General features: G+C 42.0%; 2 protein-coding genes across 2 annotated transcripts; both read left to right on the top strand.

Moving 5' to 3' along the window:
- Nucleotides 1-960, top strand: LOC142854069 (olfactory receptor 5V1-like). The gene has a single exon (XM_075979185.1). It carries the CDS (start codon nucleotides 1-3, stop codon nucleotides 958-960), a length of 960 nt encoding a protein of 319 aa, XP_075835300.1.
- Nucleotides 961-4,397: 3,437 nt separating this feature from the next.
- On the top strand, nucleotides 4,398-22,555 carry LOC142854070 (olfactory receptor 5V1-like). Its single transcript, XM_075979186.1, has 5 exons — nucleotides 4,398-4,520; nucleotides 14,188-15,116; nucleotides 18,432-18,551; nucleotides 21,533-21,700; nucleotides 22,363-22,555. The coding sequence occupies exons 1-5, from the start codon at nucleotides 4,398-4,400 to the stop codon at nucleotides 22,553-22,555; spliced, it is 1,533 nt and encodes a 510-aa protein (XP_075835301.1).
- The last annotated feature ends 972 nt before the right edge of the window (nucleotides 22,556-23,527 follow it).

Consider the following 23,527-nt stretch of genomic DNA (forward strand, 5'->3'; position numbering starts at 1 on the left):
ATGGCTCCATCTGAAATGAGCAATCAAACCCACGTGACAGAATTCATCTTCCTGGGATTTTCCAACCACCCCAGCCTACAGGGTGTCTTCTTCCTGGTCTTCCTGGCCATTTACCTGACCACCCTCCTAGGAAACACACTTATGATGACGGCCACCAGGGTCAGTCCTGCCCTCCACACCCCAATGTACTATTTCCTCAGCAACCTGAGCTTCTTAGACATCTGCTACACGACCACCACCATTCCGGCCATGCTGGTGAACTTCTTCAGGGAGAAGAAGACCATCTCCTATGAGGGCTGCCTCTCCCAGATCTTCTTCTTTGTGACATGTGCTGGCACGGAGGGTGTCTTGTTGGCCGCCATGGCTTATGACCGCTATGTGGCCATTTGTCGCCCTCTTCAGTATCCGGTTCTCATGAGTGCAAAGGTCTGTGTCTGCTTGGTGGCCGGCTCGTGGCTGTGTGGCGTGGTGAATTCCGTGACTCACACGGCACTGGCAGCCACACTCACCCTGTGTGGGCCCAACCAGATCAGCCACTTTCTCTGTGACATCCCGCTGCTCCTGAAGCTCTCCTGCTCAGACACCTCTGTCAATGAGTCTGTGCTCCACGTGGCCAGTGCCACCATCGGCCTGAGCCCCTGCCTGTTCACTGCAGGCTCCTATGTACTCATCATCTCTGCCATCCTTAGGATTCCCTCTGCTCAGGGCCGGAGAAAGGCCTTCTCCACCTGTGCTTCCCACCTCACCGTGGTGGTGGTTTACTTTGGAACAGCCAACTTCAACTATGACAGACCCAGGGAAGGCTACTCCCTGGACATGGACATCCTGGTGTCTGTTCTCTTCTGTGTTGTGACCCCCATGTTGAACCCCATCATCTACAGCCTGAGAAACAAAGAGGTCAAGGGTGCCCTGAGGAAGCTTACTAAAACACATGGCTTCTCCAGTAAAATTAGCAACTAGATTACTTATCTGTCTTTTCTTTCTTTCTTTCCTTTTTTTGCCTAGTACATTAAAATAATTTTTAGTTCTTTGATAATTTTGTACAATGTATTTTGATCATATTCAACCCCTCTTCCACCTCCTCCCAGTTACACCCCTTTGCACTACCTACCCAATTTTATGTTTTTTCTTTTCTTTTAAACATCCATCAAATTCAATTTGTGATGCGCATGTCTTCTTGAGTGTGTGGCCTTCCCCTGGTGTGTAGTTGTCTTACCAAGGGTAGCACTCTTAAAGGAAAAACTGGGCTTTCTTTTCCTGGAAGTTATCAGTTGCTAGCAGCTCCTTGGCTAGGGGTAGGACTGGATGTCTCTCCCCATCTCCATGCTGGGATTTGGGCTGTATTGGGCTTATACAGATCTTGTACATGCTATCCCAACCACTGTGAGTTCCTACAGCTTCCCAGCTATGTCTAAAGACATTATTTCCTGTCAGTCGACCACTGTGTCTGATTACTATGTTCTGTCTGCCTCCTCTTATCAGCGACCCTGAATTTGGGAGGAGGAGATATGAGACAGGTGATGCAGATGTCCCATTTATGTGGAGCCTTCCAAAATCTCTGATTGTTTGCATCTTGATCAGTTATGGGTCTCTGCATTAATCAGCTTCTACTGAAAATAGTCTTCTCATGAAGATTGAGAGGTATTTTAATCTATGACTATAATGGCGAATAATGAATTGGTTTAATACTATATCCAAGTGTCAGACTACTAGTAGTAGGTTCCCCCCAGGGCCTATGCCTGACCTAGCCACAGGTTCTTGGCCCAGTAATGATGCTGCGAATGGGTTTTAACCTGAGGAGCAGGACTTCAGTTCAATCAGAAATAGATTGGTCATTCCTGTAACATTTGTGCCACTATTGCATCAGTTGGTGCGTCTTTCCAGGAGAGCTGCTTTCACAGCTCTCAGGGCTCACAGCTGGTAAATATTGATGACTTTTCACCTGCAGTAGCACGCACAGCATCTTCTGGCAATACGAAAGTCAGCCAGTAGGGATGAAACTCCCAGGTCAGTGCTAGCTATATTCTCGCCTATATTCTATGAGGCAAGTATGTGGTGTCTTCTACAATAGGTTCCTACTATCAAGCTCTGGAGGTGAACCAACAGCACTGGCAATCATCTGTAATGTTTGGAGATCTATGGGACATGACTGCCCAACAATTGCAAAAGAGATAACCCATTCCTGGTGCTAGGTTTTTATTTGTTAACCTTTTACTGGCATGGCTTAGTTATACGAACTAATGTGTTTCATTATGAATTCTTATACATGCCTGTAACATTATTTGCTCATATTTCTCCTCTATGATCTTGTCTTTCTTTTTTCTTTTTTGTTTCTTCGTGAGGCAGGGTTTTATGTACCTTCAACTCACTATGTAGCCAAGTATGATCTTGAACTTCTGCTCTTCCTACCTCCACCTCTGGAGTGCTGTTATTACACTGAATTATGACACCCAGTTTATGTAGATATGAGGACCGAGCCCAGGACTCTATGCATGGTAGGTAGGTCTCTACCAATGAGCTACATCCCTAGTCTCTACAACCCTTCCTATCCCCCTTCTCCCTCTCATTCCTGTCTATCCCTTCCCAATATGAAAGAAAACATGTGATGGTTGTCATTATGAGTCTGTCTTATTTCTCTTATTATGATAGTCTCCTGTTCAATTCATTTGCCTGAAAACAGAGAATTTCATTCTTCTTTATTTCTGACTAAAACTCCATTGTGTATACATGCCAAGTTTTCTTTATCCATTCATCTGTTGGGCACCTAGGCTAATTCCACAGTTTGGCTCTTTGAAAAGTGTTGTAATAAACATTGGTATACTTTAATAAGTATGAGTAATTGTGGCTCTATAGTCTGAAGTTACAAAACTTGATCATAGAAAAGCTCCGTTTTTAAGTTTCTGGGGAATCTTCATCTTGATTTCCACAGCTGACACATTGATTAGCATGCCTAGCAATGGTTTATAAGGTTCTCCCCCGCCATTCTCTTCCAGTATTTTATTTTATTTCTTGTTATTTTTCTTGGTTCTAAGCCATCCTGAATGGTTATGATGGGATACCGTTATAACTTTCACTTGCAGTTCTATGATGGCTACATACATAATTTTTTTTGATTGACCACTTGTACCCCTTTATTTGAAAGGGTATGTTCATTTGCCTATTATTAATTGATTTATTTGGTTTTCAGAGGTGGCTTTTTAGTCCTTTACATGTTATAGGTATTAATCCTTCGTCGAATGAATGATAATGTGAAGATATTCTCTAATTCTGTTACCTGTCTCTTCAACCCACTAACCATTTCTTGACTTGCCTGGTTCTGTCTTCCAGTCACTATTGTACTCTGAGCCTTTTAAGCTGCTTGATGGTTTATTCCAGACTTCCAGAAGCACAAGAAAATTATCGGTGCTCCTAACCCACTGTCCCCCTTCTCTGAATTCTAGATAGTATTTCACATTCTGGAAATGTTCTTAATTTAAGACCATCAGGCAGATTTCAGCTGTGGTTATAACAATGGTCACTGTATACAGCGTGTCTTGACAGCTGTGCTGTAGTAGCCCACTAGGACAGGCAGTAAGTCCTGGGTTCAACAGTTCGCAGGGTGTTTATCTCGTGTGTTCTGTGTCCTCCGGTACTTTTAGAATATTTGCACCTTTTTCTCCCTTCAAAACCCTATATTATAATTCTTTCCAATTTTCCAGATTTTTCTGCGACCACTAGTATGTGTGAAGAGTTATAACAAACGTAATTATGATTTGTGCTTCTGTAACATCTTTATTGTACATCTATGAGAAACCTATGTCTATACTCTAGGTGTATAAATAGTCCTATCCCGGGTGCTTCATGGCTCTGAAATAGTATGTGCCTTGTGGATCTGGCTTCTTTCACTTAGAATGAAGTTTCCACGTTTATAGCTGGGGTTATAGCTCAGAGGAAGAGCATGCCCTAACAGTCAATGAGTCTAAAGTAGTTTCATTATTTTGTTTTGTCCTTTATTTAATAGAGTTTATTCTAAAAAAAACTTGCAAATAAATGTTTTTAAGATTTATTGTGTTTGTGTGTGTTAAGGTGGGGCTGAAGGCCAGAGGTGTCAGATCCCCTTGGAGCTAAGGTTACAGGTAGCCATAAACCACCCAATAGGATGCTGGGAGCTGCAATCAGTTCTTCAGAAAAATTGGTACTGATTTCCTTAAATCATTCTTAAGTGCTGAGCCACCACACAAAAACCACATTATTAATGAGATAGTTGAATTTAGAGACTTGACTTTTGGCATGGCTTAATGTTTTTACTTTTGTTCAGTAAAATACTGCAAGACTTAAAACTTCACAGGCTTCTTCTCCACATGTGCTCTGCCCAACTGCTTGACGGCTCTGCCTTCCTCTCCTTTACCCTTCGCAGCATGTCAGCAGGTCATGAGAAGAAGGGACCATCAGTCAGCGTGGGTAATGGTATAGTGGGTACTGGCAGAGACGTAGGCAAGACTGTGTCCAGCAGAAAAGTCCTAACTCAGAGTGGTCCAGCCGTAAAGACAGCAGACATACTGCAGTACCCAGCTTGCAGACTCTGTCTAGGAAAGCACGTGTCAGTACTTACATCCTCTCTCTAAGGTAAGGGGAAGCCAGCCTTGTTCTTTTAGCTGCCCACTGCCTCTTAGCAAAAATCTGGTAGTGAACTTCATTTACCAATGTCCCCAAAGAGATAGGAAACTGATCTCCGCACTGCATACTTGGGAAAGATGATTGCCAAGACTTTAATGAATCCAAGAGAGAATTGCTCTTCATCTCTCCAATTTCTATTCAGGCTGTTGCCCTTGACTTGTGCTTGCACAGCAAGGAGTCCCAGAACAGCTGCTCAGAGGCAGATTAGATGGGACGTTCCCAAAAGGTTGGGCCTTTATAAATGGCCATTCTGGAAAAGTGAATTGTGGAAAAAAGCAAAGGATTTCCAGCTCCTGTGTTAGCTGGTGTATGTGCGCTATGAAGCTTCCAGAATGAAGAATCTCCTTCATGGTGCTCGGAGGTCAACTTTCAGCTTTTAGCAAGGAATGTACTTTCAAGTACTAGTTTGAAAAGCAGCAAGTCCCGCACCAAAGACAGAAATCTAAGGCGTTTGGTAAGAGTTGAGAGTAAGTGTATTTATTTATTGTCATTATCAAAAAAGACTTCAAGTATCTGATATAACCTTAAGAAAAACATTGTAGGGTAGTATATGCATTTCCATTACCGTTTTGGTGGCATTTATGTAATGACATTTTAAATATCTTTCTGTATATGTATAACTTTCTGCAATGGTGCTTATAAAACCAGGATGGAGTTCACTTCAGAGATCACCTAGTATAAAACGCAAGGGCTGTTTGCATTCCTTAAGTGAAATAGTACTAGTGGAAAATATATTTGTGGCAAATAATATACAATGCTGAGTGTTTATCCTGTGCTTTGGGAAAGCATGGCAGAAAGAAATAATTTCCATGGAGAAAGCACAGGGACACATTTCCACCAGGCTCCTGTGCTAGGTATGATGATATATGCGAGCAAAATGTTTGTTTAAACAAATATAATTAACTTAGTACAAATGGGTTTAGAGATTATATTTATTCACCAACTAAAGGATTTTTTATTGAAATTTTTTCTCCAAATACATTTTGATCATGTTTTCCCATCCCCAAGTTCCTCCCAGATTCTCCCCACTCCCAACATCTCTGCTCACCTGACCTTACATTCTCTTCCTCTCACTATATTCAAAAAACCAAGCAAAAAGAAGAAAACACACAGACACATTCACACACACACATGCACACACATCCACAAAAAACAGGAATATATATATATATATATATATATATATATATATATATATATATATATATGAGCAAAAGACCAATAAGATGGGGGGAAGCAACATTAAACAAGAAGTCTACAAAAATGCCATTGGGTTCATTTGTTGAGAGATTTCGTCTTTTGCTGAAACACAGTGATGCTTAGGCCATGGGTAGCAAGCAGCTTATTAGCAGCCGTAAGACCCCAAGCTCTTAAGTGATTGCTTTTGCCCCACATCCTGTTAGAAATGTCATGTATCTGGAGTTGCTCTTGAATCATTTCATCCTCCATCATCTCTCTTCGAGATGATTGTCAGTTGGGAAAGAAAGAAGTGGAGTTGTTGCTTTCAGTTGGGAACCGAGTCAATGCCTCCAAACAGTCTCCACCGGGACCATTGCTCTTGGGAGGGGCTAGACCCAGAGTAAGTCCTTCACAGACCAAAGGGTCGGAGTGCCACATTTCTGCCCATGGCAGCCAATAGATCCTCAGGTCTAGAGGATATCTGCTTGAGAATTTCTGGACAGAAATGTCCCCCAGCATTCTCCCATGCCCATCCAAATCCCCTAGTGCTCACTCAAGGCTGTCATTAAAGAGCCTTTTGAGGTCTCTTTTCCATAAATGCACTGGATAGCTCTTCTTTATTCACTGGAAACTTGCTGAGCTTCCATTCACACACGGCCTTTTAGAGCTTTTCCATGCAGAACTGAAAGACCCAAGTTAAGACCTCAAGGAACTTGCACTCAAGATGGAGTGTGGGGCTCCGGGCAGGTAATCCGTAGTCAAGTAGGGGCTCTCTAGCAAGTGATAAACAAAGAATAACTTTATTTTATTTTTGATGGGGTCAAGGGTGAGGGTTTCTTCCTAATACTAGCACAGGGCTGTATTAGACCCCACAACAGAACTGAATGGATTTCATTGAGACTTGTCTGTATGACTTTGCCCGCAAAGAAAGATTGCGGGCAAGTGCTGAGAGGAAGAAAGAATTCATAATTCGAAGGATGTTGTGGCTTGAAGGCCCTTAGATATCAAAGGAAGCAGTCATTTGTCTTCCCTTCCCCGAAACATGGAGAAGCACAAAGGAAGTATGACGTGCTAGACGAATTACATGCTAAGATAAATTTCTGAGCAATGTTGTGATTTTTTTAAGACTTTTAACCCACGGATTATAGTAGGTGCAGCTCTGCCTGCTAGGTGGGACCAGGCCAGTCTCACCTACCAACCTCGGACCGGCTACATCAGCATCACCCGAGAGCCCATGAGAGCTGTGGGAGGCTTACACGAACATTCAAAGTGGAGCAGTAGCATGGCAATCAATCTCTGAAGGTTCCATCTGCTCCTCAGTTTCCATGTTAAGGGAACTGCGCAGAGTTCAGGGCCCGGCAAAACAAAAGCAAAAGCTCATATATCCAGTTACTATTTTAACGTTGCTACAAGCCCTTGAAATCATTTAAACTTTCAATTAGATAAATTGGTGTGAATGTGTGGTGGCGGCTGTGGTGGTGGTGGTGGTGTGAGTGTGTGTGTGTGTGTGAGTGTGTGTGTGTGTGTGTGTGTGTGTGTGTTAAGTAGGTCAGCAATTTACTGGGCTCCATGAGAATTAGATTTTAAACTTTTAATCATTGCTTTGTGCTATTGGAATCAAATATGAATAGATGTTTCCCTGATGTGCTGCGAGGGCTTCACAGTCGCCAGCTTCTCGTTTCGTTCATGCCCATTTTGTTTCCTTTGGGGAAATGAACCCCTTAAGGTTAGTCAACAGAAAATTTTATTTATTGCAAAAAAAAATCTCTTTTAAGACCCCTAGGGTTATTTATGTTCCACAGTTTGTTTATATTTAGGTTTGAAAATTATGCTCCACTTTAGCGCCAACTTTCTATTGAAATTTAAATTCTTTAAGCTCCTTAAGGCTCTGAGACTTGGAATTTCTAATGAAAGCTGTGTTGGCTTATTAATCATGTGCACTGAATTCTTAGAACCAAAGATAAGAATTCTTGGGCTTTGAAGACTACAAAACAGTTTACAAATATACCATTATTCGTAGCAAAATATTGTCATCAGTCATGATTGTTATAAAATAAACTCTCTCTGTACCCCAGTTTCTTTATTTGCAAAATGGCGCATCATTTCCTAGGTTCTTGTGCAAAGCCAAATGAACCAAAGCGTATCCGAGTCCTAGATGCAGTTCACGAGAAAGATCACCACAATATGCACCTCTAGGCACAGCATTAGATTTACTGTGTTCTCTATTCTCATTCAGCTTGGAAAATCCTGGGTAAATTCAGGTATGTAAAACATATCTTTTCACAGTAACACACTGTGTTTTTAATTGGATAGTTGTACTAAATTCAATTTTAATTTTTAAAGAAAAAATGTACCTCTTTTAAACTATTATACAAGACTTTTTTAAAAAGCCAGGCAGCTACATATACTGAAACACCTGAAGAAAACTCACTCTAGGGGCTGGAGAGATGGCTCAGCAGTTAAGAGCACTGGCAGCCCTTCTAGAAGACCCAGGTTCAATTCCTAGCACCCACATGGCAGTTCACAATTGTCTGCTGACTCCAGTTCCAAGGGATATGGCATCCTCACACAGACATACATGCAGGTAAAAATATCAATGCACACAAAAAATAAAAGTTAAAAAAATCTTTAAAGAATCACTTTTCTGTGATATATACATCCTAGCTGACTGTGGAAAGTAAGGTCACTATTACACAGCAGAAGGCTGACCATCAAGGTTACTGATCACTGTACAGTAGCGTGTAAATTCCCAGGGGTAAATGTGCATCCTCTCAGAGTGTTATGTGTAAGTGGTGACTTTGTGTTATGTGTAAGTGGTGACATTTGACACATTTTGATGATGGCGATAGTTCAACCTAGCTGCCCTACGCTGACAGACTCAGCATCAGGGATAAGGAAAACAGGATGGATGTCACTGTACTACACCTCACCCCTGACCCAGGAGAAGTTAGATCAGCTAAGGAAATCCATGGAAACACCCATAAGGAGACAAAGCTAAATAACTGCCTCGTGGAGGTGTTCCTTGGGAACTGATGACACCTAAGCAGCAGTTTCTAAGAACTTTAGAGTAGATATTATACACAGCTTCAGAGGGATTCTTAAATCCTGGGCCAGTCCTGACTACATAGTGGGAATTTACCTCAAACCAAGCAAAAGGAAGAAACATACATTGTTTGAACCCTGGATACTTATTTACACTTTCCCAGTTTATACTTCCACAGCTCATGTACCAATTTCCCCCAAGTAGAATGCAGAGGGAGAAAAGGTGGTAAAGACTTTCATTTCTTTCGGTGTATACGTCTGGACATCTTCCTATACCGGGAGGTATCGCATAAGGAAAGTGTAAACAAAGCAAATACCTGCCCCTGATTTTAGAACAGCTTGAAGTTCATCTGTGCGGCAGACAGAAGGAAAAGCACATAAGGCCCTTGAATAAGAGGACGTGCGGCTCCCAGTGCAGTTTCAGGGCTGACAAGGAACACGCTCATCAGTTACCGGGACTACTTAGGGACCGCAAGGCACACGGCTAACCTAGCCAAGTTGGTGTTCTTAGTCCTTCCTCGGCACATGCTCAGTCCATCTTACAAACGCTACTCTCTCAGTGCTCATCCTGGCCTTCCTCTCCAGCTGTTCCCTCTGCTTTCCCCAGGACGTACCCACTGCTACAGCAGTTGCCTTTGAGATGATCAAACTCGAATGCACATCTGCAATTTTAGCCTGTCTGGAAGTCACTTTTGCGAATATCCCATACTGCCTGGCATTCCACATCACTCAAATCTAATCTACAATGTCCTCCTAAATCTACTACATCTAGCATGATACCCATTTTAATGAGTGATCCCAAACTGATGGGTGTCTTCTCCGTGTCCTCATGGACTCTACAATGCTTCCGAGGGTGTTTTTATTTCTTTTCCCAAGCTCCAAGATGTTATACTTTTAGCTATGGACCATTTCATTTGGCTCTTGTTTTAGCATTCAGAAGAGTCTCTTAGACTAAATAAAGCAGTTTATATCTGAGGCATTGGAACTGTGGGGGGACTCTGGTCATTGGGTTTCACAATTTCATGCAAGATTTAATGAATGGATGTTCATGCATTTTCTAGACATGCAATACTGTTTGCTTGTTTTCATATTCTCAAAGCTGATGATTTTCTAAAACTCAAGCTCTTTCACTCCGGGTGTCCCCCCACTTTCAGTCTGCCCTCATCTAAAGGGTTGTCCATGGTCCCCTATTGTTTATACTCTATATTCTTGCCCACTCTCACACCAAATTCTGGCTTCCAAGAAGACATTGTCAGCTGCCCATACAAGAGAGACAATACTTTCCGAGTCCCTAGAGCAGAAGTATTTAGCTGGTTTGTCCCCATTGACTTTGTCCAAAAAGGCAGGCTTGACAGAGCTTCGCACATTTTGTTTCTATCCTCAAGAGTCTGATGGCCCACCACCTACTCTGGAGGGGTCACCAATGAGGTTCTGCTTAAATATAACTCACAAATCTGTTGAGAATTAATCTAAAGGTTAATGGCAGCCATCTAGATTGTTTTAGCAGCTCCTGGGAATCTAGCAGGACTCTCAAATTATGAGGCATGAAGAGGCAGGGGCTTCCAAGACCCAGAATCTAGAGACAATGCAGCTCTCATAGAAGTCACTGAGGTCTCAGAGACCTCAGAGTCTTGCTTCTGTAGCAACCAAGTCAACAGAAGCCCTTTGAGTTTGTTTGGCCTTGGATGAATAGATCCAGATTGTTTTCCTTGGGATTTCCACCTTAGCATCACCTGGGAGGCCGGCTTACCTCCCCTTAGCTACAGACCAGTGTTCTCAGACATGACATGCTCAAAGAAATATGCATAATATGTGTGTGCACATATGTATACACACAGAGACATATATGAACACTTTGAATCTGTTACCCAAATTCCATTTGCCCACCAATCACATTCAATCCCCCAAATAAGCCATTGTCAGAAAAGAAGTACATGTCAATTGTAATGTGTTACGTACTCAATTATGGTAGAAAACAAAATAAATAATGCCAAAAAAGGGAAAAGAAAATGTTGATAACCTTTTCAAAAACTAAGCCTGGGTGCAACAAATCTTGAGAGGAAGACTGCATTAAAAATTTTCCTATTTTTATTTCATTTTTCATCTTATTTTGAAATTTCAAATTATACTCTTTATTTAGTATAATTGTAAGAACATACACTGATAAATGTTTACATATATAAACCACCAAAATTAAGATACAGAACATTTTCCTCAGTCTAGAAGATACCTTCATTCTTTTTTCCAAACAACACCATTTCCAAGTTCTATAAATAATCACTATTCTTACTTGATCATCGTAACTTAGATTTAGCTACTTCTGAACTTCATTTAAAGGAAAGATATAGTAGCTATTCTATTGTGTCTGGCTTCTTTCATGCAACAACAACTGTTTAGGCTTCCAATACTATTAATGTTTTACTATTTTGTGTTTTTTTAAACTGCATTCATCGTTCTATTTTATGATATGCCACAATTTGTTGTCTGTTCTGTTGATAGACATACCATTTCCTTGGGCTACTCTAAGTTGTCATATAGGATTTTTTGTGACATATTCATTTTACTAAGACTCCTCTAAGACTGAAATCATCAAGTCATAGAATAACTATACCCATAACTTATTGGAAATTGCCAAGTTACTTTTAAAAATTAATGTACAGACTTTGATTCTATTGTGAAGATTTGGAGAACCAGAAACAATGGTGTTTCTATCATCACAACAACCTCTAAAGAGTCTGATGAAAATGCTCATCGATAGCTTTTCTTGGATTTATTGGAGAATTGAGATTGAAAAACAAATAACTAAACTGAAATCTGGGGAGACATCAGCAACCAAAATAATCTATATATGTTTTTCCTAGAACAGATATTATATGTCACAGAAGCTAGTAAGACTCAAATAAGAATAAATGGTGAATTGCTAGACTAAATATAGATTAAAATCAGAACACGGAGTCCTTGACAGCCATCAGAGATGGTTTGTTTTTACTTTTTAATTTTTCTCTATGAATTCTACCAAGTGCTCACAGGAAAGATGGAAAGATGTTCTGGGGCTGTGTCTTTCAAGGTGTTCTTTCTTGTAGAGGCTGAGGAAGGAAAGACAGCAGTAGGCAAGACTCCTACCAGCCGTGCTTCATAGCCATAGTTCCAAACATGAAATCTTCAGAACAAGAGTAGCAGAAATTGCCACATTAAGGTACTATGAGAACCACTGTGTGTGGGAAAGGAAACTGAGTAGGTAACAAGGCCTAACCTGGGTGAGGACAGGAACACACACTAGGTGCAGTGCTATAGCCGGAGAAGGGACAGGCTGAGCCTCATCTAGAACAGGACTCCCCTCTCTATTACTGGGAAACAGTCTACCAAACAGATTCTCTCTGGAGAACTAAAACCAGAAGGATATGCGAAGCCAAGCAGAATACATGTAGATACACTAGTCCAGTCCCTAAGAGCAAAGCGTGTACCACTGAAGCTTGTGACTTATTCAGAGTGACCACAGAAACAATAAATTTCAAATTTAGCCCAACTACTATCTAAATTAGCTCTCATTTTAAAAATGTCTCAAAAAGGAAGCTCATCAGGAGCAAAAGAAGAGAGGTGGGTACTGACTTTTATGGGCCGCTATCCATGCTATCCTATGTTCATTACCCCTCAACACAGGAAAAACAAACTTACTCAGGAAGAAATAAATAGCCTTTGTAGTTCTATGACTGTCCGAAAATTTGACTTTGAAGCTTAAAACCTTTCAAAACAATGCCTGCCAAGCATACATGACTTCATTGCTGAATTTAAATAGGCATATAACAAAAATAGAGAATGTGCATAATCTCTGCTAGAAGAATCAAAAGAAACTTCCTAAAACATTTTATATGGGAAGATTTTCCTCATAACAAAATTAACAAGGAAAGACAACCATACACCAGCATCATTTCTCATGAATATGAGTATTTTAACAAATAATTAGCAAATCAAATCTAGAAGCATATAGGAAGGATGGCATAACAGTCATTGAGATCAAGCCTTACAATGTAAGGCTGATTCAGCATTCAAAAATTTGAGCCATATAATGTCAACACGCTACAAAAAAAAAAAAAAGCAAAATCATCCCAGTACATCTAGTAATGTTTTTAGAAAATTAAATATGTACTGATGATTGTGTGTGTGTGTGTGTGTGTGTGTGTGTGTGTGTGTGTGTGTGTGTTAGTATATGGGGCTGCATGTGGTCTCGGAAGTTGAGAACAAAACAAAACTCTGAGTCCATTCAGCAGTTCCAAAACACACAAACACACACAAGACTATCTCAAAAGTCTACATAACAGGGGCTTTTCAACTCAGTAAAGATACTGAACAAATTTAGTGTCAAGGGCACAGACTACTAATATAAGGTCATGTTTTTTTCCCAACAATTGTGTAACAGACACCCTTCACAATGCAGGGGGGCACTGCCCCCACTGTCAACAAACGACGGGTATAGCAAGCCACTTCAAGACCAGAAATCCACAATTGCTCCTGCCTTTAAGACTGACAGGAAATTAGCAGTTCCAACAATGACCCAGAGATAAGTGCAAGAGACCTCAGAGAAAATTAGTAACTCAATTGTTTATATTTTTTTATAAATGCTGAAAAGATCAAGGTTTCTGTTGAAAAATGACATCAACTTATTTTAAAGACTGACTGAAAATCCCATTTTGGAGAAGCAGTGAGAAACATTTTCAGATGTTCTGCGTGCATATTTTCCTCCCAAGGTTTATAGAGAAAGGGAATCAATCATCAAAGTGTCTAGTCAACATGGAGATGAAATTTCTTTTGTGTTAGAGAGTACAATGCAACATTAGGGTTTGTGCTCCTGATATTTTAAACATATAATTAGATTAAAAGATGAGCACAGAGAGAGAAAGTCTATAAAGGAATACATTGAAAGGCAGCATGGACCCAAGAATGGGTAGGTTTACTGTTACAGCATTCTTCGTTATTCTTACATTTTTTACAATAAGAATTTATTACTTAAATAAGATACATGCAAAGAAGAATTTAAGAGTGATTTTCTGGTTTGAAAGGAGATATAGCAGACCCAGAGAAACACAGAAGTTGGCAATTTGTGATGGATTTTTCCCAGGTCTGTATTTGTTCTTACCAATTGGCAGCCATACAAAAAACCCTGGGATATCAGGGGACACTCTCTTCTAAACCTCTCTCCGTAGCCCAGACAGCTGTATCCCTGATGTTACTGGGCATGGCCCCGTAACTCAGCAATGTGTTTGACGGTGTCTTCAACACGTATTTACTCTGAGTCCTTTGTTCTATTTGTAGTTGGCTCCATCTGAAATGGACAATCAAACCCATGTCACAGAATTCATCTTCCTGGGATTTTCCAACCACCCCAGCCTACAGGGTGTCTTCTTCCTGGTCTTCCTGACCATTTACTTGACCACTCTCCTGGGAAACACACTCATAATGTCTGCCACCAGGGTCAGCCCTGCCCTCCACACCCCAATGTACTATTTCCTCAGCAACCTGAGCTTCTTAGACATCTGCTACACGACCACCACCATTCCGGCCATGCTGGTGAACTTCTTCAGGGAGAAGAAGACCATCTCCTATGAGGGCTGCCTCTCCCAGATCTTCTTCTTTGTGGCGTGTGCTGGAACTGAATGTGTCTTATTGGCCGCCATGGCTTATGACCGCTATGTGGCCATTTGTCGCCCTCTTCAGTATCCGGTTCTCATGAGTGCAAAGGTCTGTGTCTGCTTGGTGGCCGGCTCGTGGCTGTGTGGCGTGGTGAATTCCGTGACTCACACGGCACTGGCAGCCACACTCACCCTGTGTGGGCCCAACCAGATCAGCCACTTCCTCTGTGACATCCCGCTGCTCCTGAAGCTCTCCTGCTCAGACACCTCTGTCAATGAGTCAGTGCTCCACGTGGCCAGTGCCACCATCGGCCTCAGCCCCTGCCTGTTCACTGCAGGCTCCTATGTACTCATCATCTCTGTCATCCTTAGGATTCCCTCTGCTCAGGGCCGGAGAAAGGCCTTCTCCACCTGTGCTTCCCACCTCACCGTGGTGGTGGTCTTTTATGGAACAGCCAACTTCAACTATGACAGACCCAGGGAAGGCTATTCCCTGGACATGGACATCCTGGTGTCTGTTCTCTTCTGTGTTGTGACCCCCATGTTGAACCCCATCATCTACAGCCTGAGAAACAAGGAAATCAAGGGTGCGCTGAGAAAGCTGGCTGGAGGGTGTGCATTCCCTAATGATAGCAAGGCCTAGAGAGTAACCCAACATTCTGTTATTGTAATGCAACATTGTCAATTATAAAGTTCACACCCCAGAGCCACAGAATCAAGTTACGAAACGAAAATCACAGAAAACTCAGAACATTTAAGTCAGTTTAGGATTTTATGTTCAACTGCATTCATTCACAGCTACCCTAGGATACATGTGCCCCATGGGCCATGTGTTGGACGTGCCTCAACCAATAGTCTTCAAAGTGGAACATGCAATCATCTGAAGAAAATTCTCCATGGGTGTCACACCACCCAGAGGTGGGGGGATCTGGAAGAACGGGGTCAATAAATGAAGAGGATGAAGTCTGATGCAATAGCCTTCATCTGGAGCATCAGACAATTTATATTCTGAGGGTTAGGAAGACCACATGAGTAAGCCATCCAACACAAAACAAGGTACTTGTGGTAAAAAAAAAAATGTGCTTTTCCATAGAGGCAAATAAACAAATGACAATAACCAGCTGTAATGACCAATATGAAGTAAACTCACCCCATCTGCTCCACCTGGGAGGAGCACAAACAAAAGCACACTCCGAGAACAATTCCATGTTTTGAAGGAACTGAGATCACAAGATTCTGCTTCCTGGAGTTTTCTCACAAGCACGAAGAAATCTTCTCGCCTGAATTCATTTGTTTTTATTTCTATTTTTCAAGACAGGGTTTCTCTGTGCAGCTTTGAAGCCTGTTCTGGAACTCACTCTGTAGACCAGGCTGTACTCAGATTCACAGAGATACAGCTGCCTCTGCCTCCCAAGTGCTGGGATTAAAGGCGTGCGCCACCATTACCTGGATATATGACTCCATTCTTGGACTGTGTTCTAACATCTTCTTTCTTATTTTCTAAATGAAGAATAGCCAGAGGGGTTTTGACCAGAGATGTTATAGAGAAATTTAATTGTCATTTGATGCATGAGTATTCTATATGCAAGCAAATTATAAACATAATGAATAATATTGGAACAGTGAAAGCATTGTGTGTAATGCTCTGTAGAGAACTATAACTAATACTATTGGGAAAACTATTATATGGATCAGAAAAAAATCTAGAGAATAGCTTCAAAAGAGACCCATATAATTACTAGTTCTGGTATCTTATAGAACATAAGCCCATATTTATTGTTAATAGGAATAAAACGTTATTGTGTCCTATACAAATAGGAAGTGATTTAAATCTCAAGAAAAGATTAAATGCTGTTCCTTCTCCAGATGAAATGAATGAGTCTATTATAGTCCCAAGGTCCAGTCATAAGCACAGAGACATCAGTAAAGATAGCAGGTGCTGGATCCATCCCATCTACTAGCTGAAGCAAAGGAGGAGGATGAGAAACAAAAGTCCAATACATTAGTTCAGAAGCACTCATCAAAGAAACACAGGTCAAAGCAGATAACATTGACAGAAAAATATTCTCAGGGGGCTCAGGGCTCTGTGCATTTCATAGAACAATTTCTTCCTTGATGCAGAGGGCCTTAACTTGACTCCAGGTGGGCAGACTTGACTTCTAATGATATGGTTGGTATCTTCTCTTACCTTTTAGCTGGAGATTTGCCATCTTTATAATGACTTCCACTGTCTTCTTGCCTTCTGCTGTTATCCTTGATGGCCTGGGACCAGAGGAGCCGACAAGGGATTAATGTTTCTATGGCTCCATCTGCAATGACAGATGCACACCCCTTCCCAATTTTCTCCCGGAGAAGTAAAAATCAAGCAGGTTAACGCATCAGCTTGTTTCTTTCCTTCTACAATAAAGCCAGGAAGGTTAGAATGTGCCTACGTGTGAGTCTGTTGATGGAAATAATCCTACAACAGAGGTGAAATAAGAAACAATATTTAGGAGTTTACTGTTAGATGACTCAAAGCAGCCAGTTCCTCCTGTTGAGCTGAGGAAAAAGAAGTTTTAATTGATGAATATCTGAACCATGAATCCTTTCTATGCCTTTTGATGAGCCATCAGTATAAGTATCTTATTGAGCCTGCGGATTGGAAGAAAGTTGAACAATTTTTGTAATCACAAATTTAGTTCCTAAGAAGAAATCTCATGGCTTGCAAGCTGGATAATCATTTTCTATCCTTCCATAATAATATGCAAATGAAATTTGAAAACCCATAGAGTTCTGTAGCTCTCTTATTTAAAAAAAACTGATTGTTAGTTAAGGGTAACATAATACAGCAAGGATCAAACCTATATAATTGTTGACATCAGTCCATCCTTGATTTACTAATTGAGCAAGAAGAGTAAGAAGTTAGTGTTTTATGGCCCTTATGATGTGAATAGATCCATTCCAAAGGTTTATCTTTTTGGGCTATAATCCCTGTAGGAGACAATTCAGGAGGAAAATCAGTTTAAGGGCACTGAAGGATCTATACAATATACAAATGTGTCTTCTAGTCTGGATTCAAATAGTTGTAATTCTTCCTTTGCCTGTCGAGATAAAACTCGAGGACTTTCCAATGCTGTCATGCCTCCTAGAGTTTCAAATAGACTGGTTAGTGCACAGAAACCTTTTGATTATGCTGAATTTGCACTGGAAATACCAAGCATTGCTCATGAGGATGGGGAGGAATCGGGAAATTTTTTCCCTGCACGCCTTACTTCCCATAGGTTGTAAACTTAGCATTTCCAAGGGCTCTTCTAAGTCTTCATCAGGAAGTGGAGAGAATTCAAGATCAGGTTGATTACCAAATTCTGCACCCCATGCTTTGACCACCCTCAGGTAATTGAAGATGCCTGTTCAAAGGAGGCTCCGTTAGGGAGCAGAGGGAGCTGTCACTGGCATAATCAGGGGTGGCGCTATTTTTACTTTTGGTTTTGCCTAAATTGCAGATGTCTCGTGGACAAACATGTTTCAGATGCATTTAGCTTGTTCTTCCGAGTGTATACTTTGCTTATGTGGTTCTTCCTAACCCCCAGAATATACATTGTTGGATGCTTTGCATAAAGTTGGCTATTGCATCAGACTTCAGTCTGCCTTATTTGCTGGTCCCTCATAGGTACCACCATCACTCTAGAGCAGCAAACAAGTGGCTCCAGGGACAGGGATGAGAGAGTGGGGACCCTCCCAGGAGGAAGTGAGCGAGAATAACGGGGCAAAGGCCTACTACCCTTTGTCCATGAGACTTGTAAACAAGTAATAGCCAGGTGTAATGAAGAATCTGAAGTAAACTCACTCCTGTCTTCTACACAAGGAAGAAGCACAAACAGTGCATTCTAAGAACAATTGTTTTTGAACAAACTTAGACCATAGGACTCTTGTCTTGTTTTCTTGCAGTTTCCTCACAAGCACTCAGAATTCTCCTCACATGGCTCCCTCCTTGGACCATGTTCTGAGACATGGGAGTTTCGATGCAGATGCTTTCAAGGAGTCTTCATCTGAATTCTCAGACCCTACGTACCGTTCTACTTGCTGGAGCTCTAGTCTTCCCCAGAGCACCTTTTCCTCTTTCCCAAGTGTCCTGTTTTCCACTCTGCAAGTGTTGAAGGGAGCAGGGCCCCTTGTTCCATCCTGCCCTGCTAGCTTACACCCGAAATAACCACACAGAAATTGTATTCAGTTAGACACTGCCTGGCCATTAGCTCTAGCCTCTATTGGCTAGCTCTTCCATATTAGTTTAACATGAGTCTAACCAGCGTCTGTCTTGTGCAGGAGAATCATGCCATCTGCCATACTTCCCTTCTTCCCAGAATTCTGTTCTGTCTACTTCACCTATCTAAATTCTGCCCTATCAAAAGGCCAAGGCAGTAGTCTGTTTATTCAACCAATGAAAGCAACACATAAACAGAAGACCCTCCTACACCATGCAAGTCATGATGCGACACACACCTTGTGCTGGTTTTCAGCACCATCCCTATCCTCCTGCGTTCTTCTCTACATTGTAGAAGTGTGGCAACTGTACTCCTAGACTCTCCTGCCAACAGGCTTCCATTTTGGATTCTGTCTGTAAGAGTCAGATGTGAGGTAGTAGAAAGAAAAAGGAATAAAAACCCAACTGTGTTTTTCTTATCAAAGACAAAGGAAACAGAAATGATTGTCTTGTGGACCTCGTAGCATCATCAGAAGCCGCAGACCCTTGGGGTGGCAGTAGCTGCTGTATGCTCTCTCCCAAAATGTAAGACCGGAGAAGGGTAGTCGGAATGCTTCTGTGGAGATGGGAAGCTTCTAATGAGAGGACAGTGTTACCCATAACATGTCACACTCCTTTGTGCTGAAGTATCTCCAGTAGCTTTTGATTCCCACCATGAATGCTGCTGCATTATCTCACATTTGGGCTGTAAACAGCCCCTCACAAGTGGATCGGCGATCTGACCTACAAGCTGGAATGTGGTAGTGCTGTTACAGTCATATGGCAACTTGTGCTGTGCACTGGGGAAGTAGAGGCTTGAAGTTATCATCAGCCATTCCCCAAAGAAGAATTTCCATTGAAATTCATCATAGACCTCTGTGTGGGGTGAAGGCTGCAATATGGTTAACAGGCTGCCATTGCTGACTGTAGCAGGAAGCTTACAGAAAGATTAAGACAGGCTTGGGTATTCAATCAATCGGGCCAGACAAACAAAATGGTAAAAACTAGAACAAAAAATCTGTGTGGTAGATATTTCATTACTATGACAAATCCTTAGTCACTACTTAGAAAAGAAAAAGATTTCTTTTGGCTCACAATCCTGGAAGCTTCGGCCCATGGTCGGTTCATTCCTTACTTCTGGAGCCAAAACATAGTGACAATGTGACAACCTCTGGTTATCCAGGAAGCAGGGAGAAGGGCAGGGAGGAGATGGGTGAGACCAGAGAACAGATACCTTTCGGGGAGAGCTTCCTCCAATCAGGTCCCACTGCCCACCACCTGTCAATAATTCTATCAGGTTATGAATCAATCAATAAACCAGTTCATTGATGGAGGAAAGCTCTCAAAATCCAATCACCTTAGTGATTTAATCATCCAACTGGAGGTCAAGTCTTCAACACGAAGCTTTCCCAGATGCTTCCCACAGCACTACAGTGTGAACTGCAGAATTACAAAACAGATGATAAGTCCACAATTTCATCAGCTCCGATAGAGCATTAACAGAAGAATTTGTGAAACCCTGTTAACAAGAATAAAAAAATACAACGAGATTTGGACAAATACTAGAGCATTAATTTTTTAATTAATTTTCCATTGACCTTCGTTGTCCTCAGGAGGGGCCCTTCCCTCACTGAGGAGACCCTTTGGGATCATCAATTATCTTATAAGTAACATAGATTCCATTTAAGATGCTCATCCGTATTGGATTCAGCATGCAATAAAGATGCCTATGCACACAGACAGCATTGTCTGTCAGGTCCAAGTTATAGAAATCAGCCTAGGCAAATACATTAGTGAATGAATGGACCAGGGAATGAGGTATAGATACACAATAGAGCGCTATTCGGCCATGAAAAGAATACGATTCTGTCATTTGTGGAAAAGTAGATGGAACTAGAGATCACAGTATTTAACAAATAAACCAGGCTCAGAAAGACAAATACCAGTTTTCTCTTGTATGTGGAATGTAGACATTTTTATGACATTAAAGTAGAGGCGGGTCTATTTGGCAAAGGAGAGACAAGCAAAAGCAGGAAGGAGGACAGGAAAGGTTGATGGGGTAATCATGACCAAAGCACATTGTCTACATGCTTGAAGATGTCAGAGGGAAGCCCATTGTTTTTTACAAATAATAGATACAAAATTATGGATAGTAACAAAGTGTACTCTGAAAGTATGTCAGATTCATTTCAAAATAAATAGTTATGATTTCAATATTTTTGATAGAAACATTGGTAATATTCATGCTAACAGGTTTTTCAGATTCTGGGCCAAAGAGGACAGAAGCCTTGCTTGTCCACCCATTTAGATGGAGACACTCATTGGAAATGCTAGGGCCAAAGACTTGGCCCCAGCAGCTTGGAGGGAGGCCCTGAATGCTCCCTTTCTCTGGTTGACTCTGTAATGGCATAACTTTCATAAAGGTGAGATAAAATGGATGAAAATAATGTTGGAATGTTGGTTTGGAGAAATGGTTCAGTGGTTAAGAGCACTTACTGCACTTACAGAGGGACCTGTGTTCAATTCCCAGTACCCATATGGCAGTTCCGTAACTCCACTTCCAGAGGATCTGATAACCTCTTATGACCTTTTCCAGGACCAGGCATACATGTGGCACCTGTGCACACATGCAAACAAAATAATAACTCAAGGAAAAATGTTGGAATGTGAATTTGTATTAGCTACTTTTCTCATTGCTATTTAAAAAAAAACCTGTAAGAGCACCTTAGAGAAGGGGATTTTATTTTCATAATTTGAGGGTACAATCCATCATGGTGGGTATACATTTTATGTGACTCTCCTACCCTAGCCCCATAAAAACAGTCAAGGAAGGACCAGAGAACATCCCCTTGGCCGAACCTTCTGCGAAAGCCGATGATAAAGGAAGTACCAGCATTGCTGTACAGCTTGTTCTATCTGTCCTCAACAGCCTAGGAGACAAAATGGTTGAAATCGTCTACCGAGTTTCAAAAGGGATGTTAGGAAATTTTTCTTCCTGGTCTGGGAACCAAGAAACATCTACTCTGTCCCTCTAAGGTCTCAACAACAAACCAAAGTTCAATTCCCTGGAACAGGGGAGACCAATGAGTTTATTGAGCTTACTTACAGAAACTGGGTGAAGCGTTGCTTACAGGAGTGTGGGCTCCCCCAAAGCAACCACACTGGAGAGGCTTCACTGGAAATGCATGGTGGCTTCCCCTCAGCCACACAGATGGTACTCCCTTCCCCAGTCTTCCCAAGTCTCTATACTTGAGCCCAAGACACCGAAAGCATATGCAATAGGGCAGAATTGTAAACAGCTGCTTGAGAAAAGGGTCTGAATTCTCAGGTGAGGACCCAGTGTATCTCCCTCCCCCTCTTTCTCTGGGGGAACATCAGAAGGAACAAGGCCGGCTGTGACGATGGCTTGTGAGCAGGCACAGCGGATCTAGTTGAGATGGTACTTGTTTGACTAGGAGAACTGTGCACTGGACAACCCGGGATGATGGCATTTAAAAATGACAGGGGTCATGTGGCTGAGCAGGAATCCTAATATTTTAATCTGTAGATACATTTAGTAGGGGCTGACCTAGAAGTATAACTCAACTAAAATATTACCAGTTATGTATACTATGAAAACCTCCTAATTTTGCTGTCTAGACATCATCGCGATGGAGCGGCACCCTCAGCTAGTCCTCTTCCTGAGCTCAACGACTGCAGCATCTACAGCCGAGCATGCGCCATAAAAAGCCTCCGAGTCCCCTGTCAAAAAATCAGTGTTCCAATCTCCTCGAATCTGGGGCCGAATCATCTTCTTCGAATAACTCTGTGCCTTTTGAGAAACATCCCCTAGGCGCATGGATGTCAGAGCTGTGTGTGTGAATTGTGTGTCCCTTGACCTATCAAGACCCACACGAGCAGAGCAGTACTTCCAGTGGGGAGGTGGCACATGAAATCAGGCTCAAAAGATGCAGAAGGCATAAGTGAACAGCCTGAGCAAGCGTCTCAGCCGTCCACATTCCTCCCTCTATGCACTGAAGAGGGAGACTCTTCACAGCCAGTTGCCGGATGGACAAATGGAGGGGCTAGTTTACAACTCACCCTGTAGGCATGCGGGGCTGAAACTCCCACCTGAGTGCTGGGATTACATGAGGTGCGGCCTTGCTTGAGAAAGTATGTCACTGGAGGGGGCGGGGCTTTCGGTTTTCAACAGCTTCACGCCATTTCTAAAGCTCTGTCTGCTTCATGCTCGCGGTTCAAGATCTGAGCACTCGACATTTTGATCCAGGCACCGCGCCTTCCTGCCATGAAGGTGACAGACAGTAAGCTGAACAGTAAGCCTGAGGAAACTCCTCCTTCTCTAAGTTTCCCTGGTCAAGGTTTTAAGTCACAGGGACAGAAAAATAACTGCTAATCTTCAATAATTGAGCAGGCTCTGACAGTTTGCTGCCTTGGTTGCAGAAACATGGACAAGAAACCAGCAAAACTCAAGAGTTCATTCCTGGTGGGCTGCAGACAGCAGTGTCACCATCAACGACTTGAGGGACGCGTGGTGGTCGTTCCTATCATCCCCACTCTTCTTATCTGTTGGGTCTGTATGAGTTGTTGGGGAGTTTACTAGACAGTGACGCTGGCCAGAGCAGCTACAGCAGATGCAGGTTTATTAGTTGCATGTATTAACACACCCCTGGAATCCTGTATGCAACCATTGATCTGGCATATTTTCCTCCGTACCTGTTATTCAAAGAGCACCCAGAGCAAGTGTTTTCAACTAGTAATGAGGCAATGTCGCATCCTAGGGGTGTTTCAATCTTTCAACCCTTTA

This window comes from Microtus pennsylvanicus, chromosome 7 (assembly GCF_037038515.1).
Source record: "Microtus pennsylvanicus isolate mMicPen1 chromosome 7, mMicPen1.hap1, whole genome shotgun sequence".
NCBI classification, from domain to species: domain Eukaryota; kingdom Metazoa; phylum Chordata; class Mammalia; order Rodentia; family Cricetidae; genus Microtus; species Microtus pennsylvanicus.

Bases quoted from the DNA above. Each gene is read 5' to 3' on its own strand.
- LOC142854069 (XM_075979185.1), top strand. From the start codon at position 1: ATGGCTCCATCTGAAATGAGCAATCAAACCCACGTGACAGAATTCATC.
- LOC142854070 (XM_075979186.1), top strand. From the start codon at position 4,398: ATGTCAGCAGGTCATGAGAAGAAGGGACCATCAGTCAGCGTGGGTAAT. The intron at 15,117-18,431 runs GTGTGCATTCCC...GTTTTCTTGCAG, and splicing joins CTGAGAAAGCTGGCTGGAGG to TTTCCTCACAAGCACTCAGA. The intron at 18,552-21,532 runs GTACCGTTCTAC...CTCCTACCCTAG, and splicing joins TCTGAATTCTCAGACCCTAC to CCCCATAAAAACAGTCAAGG.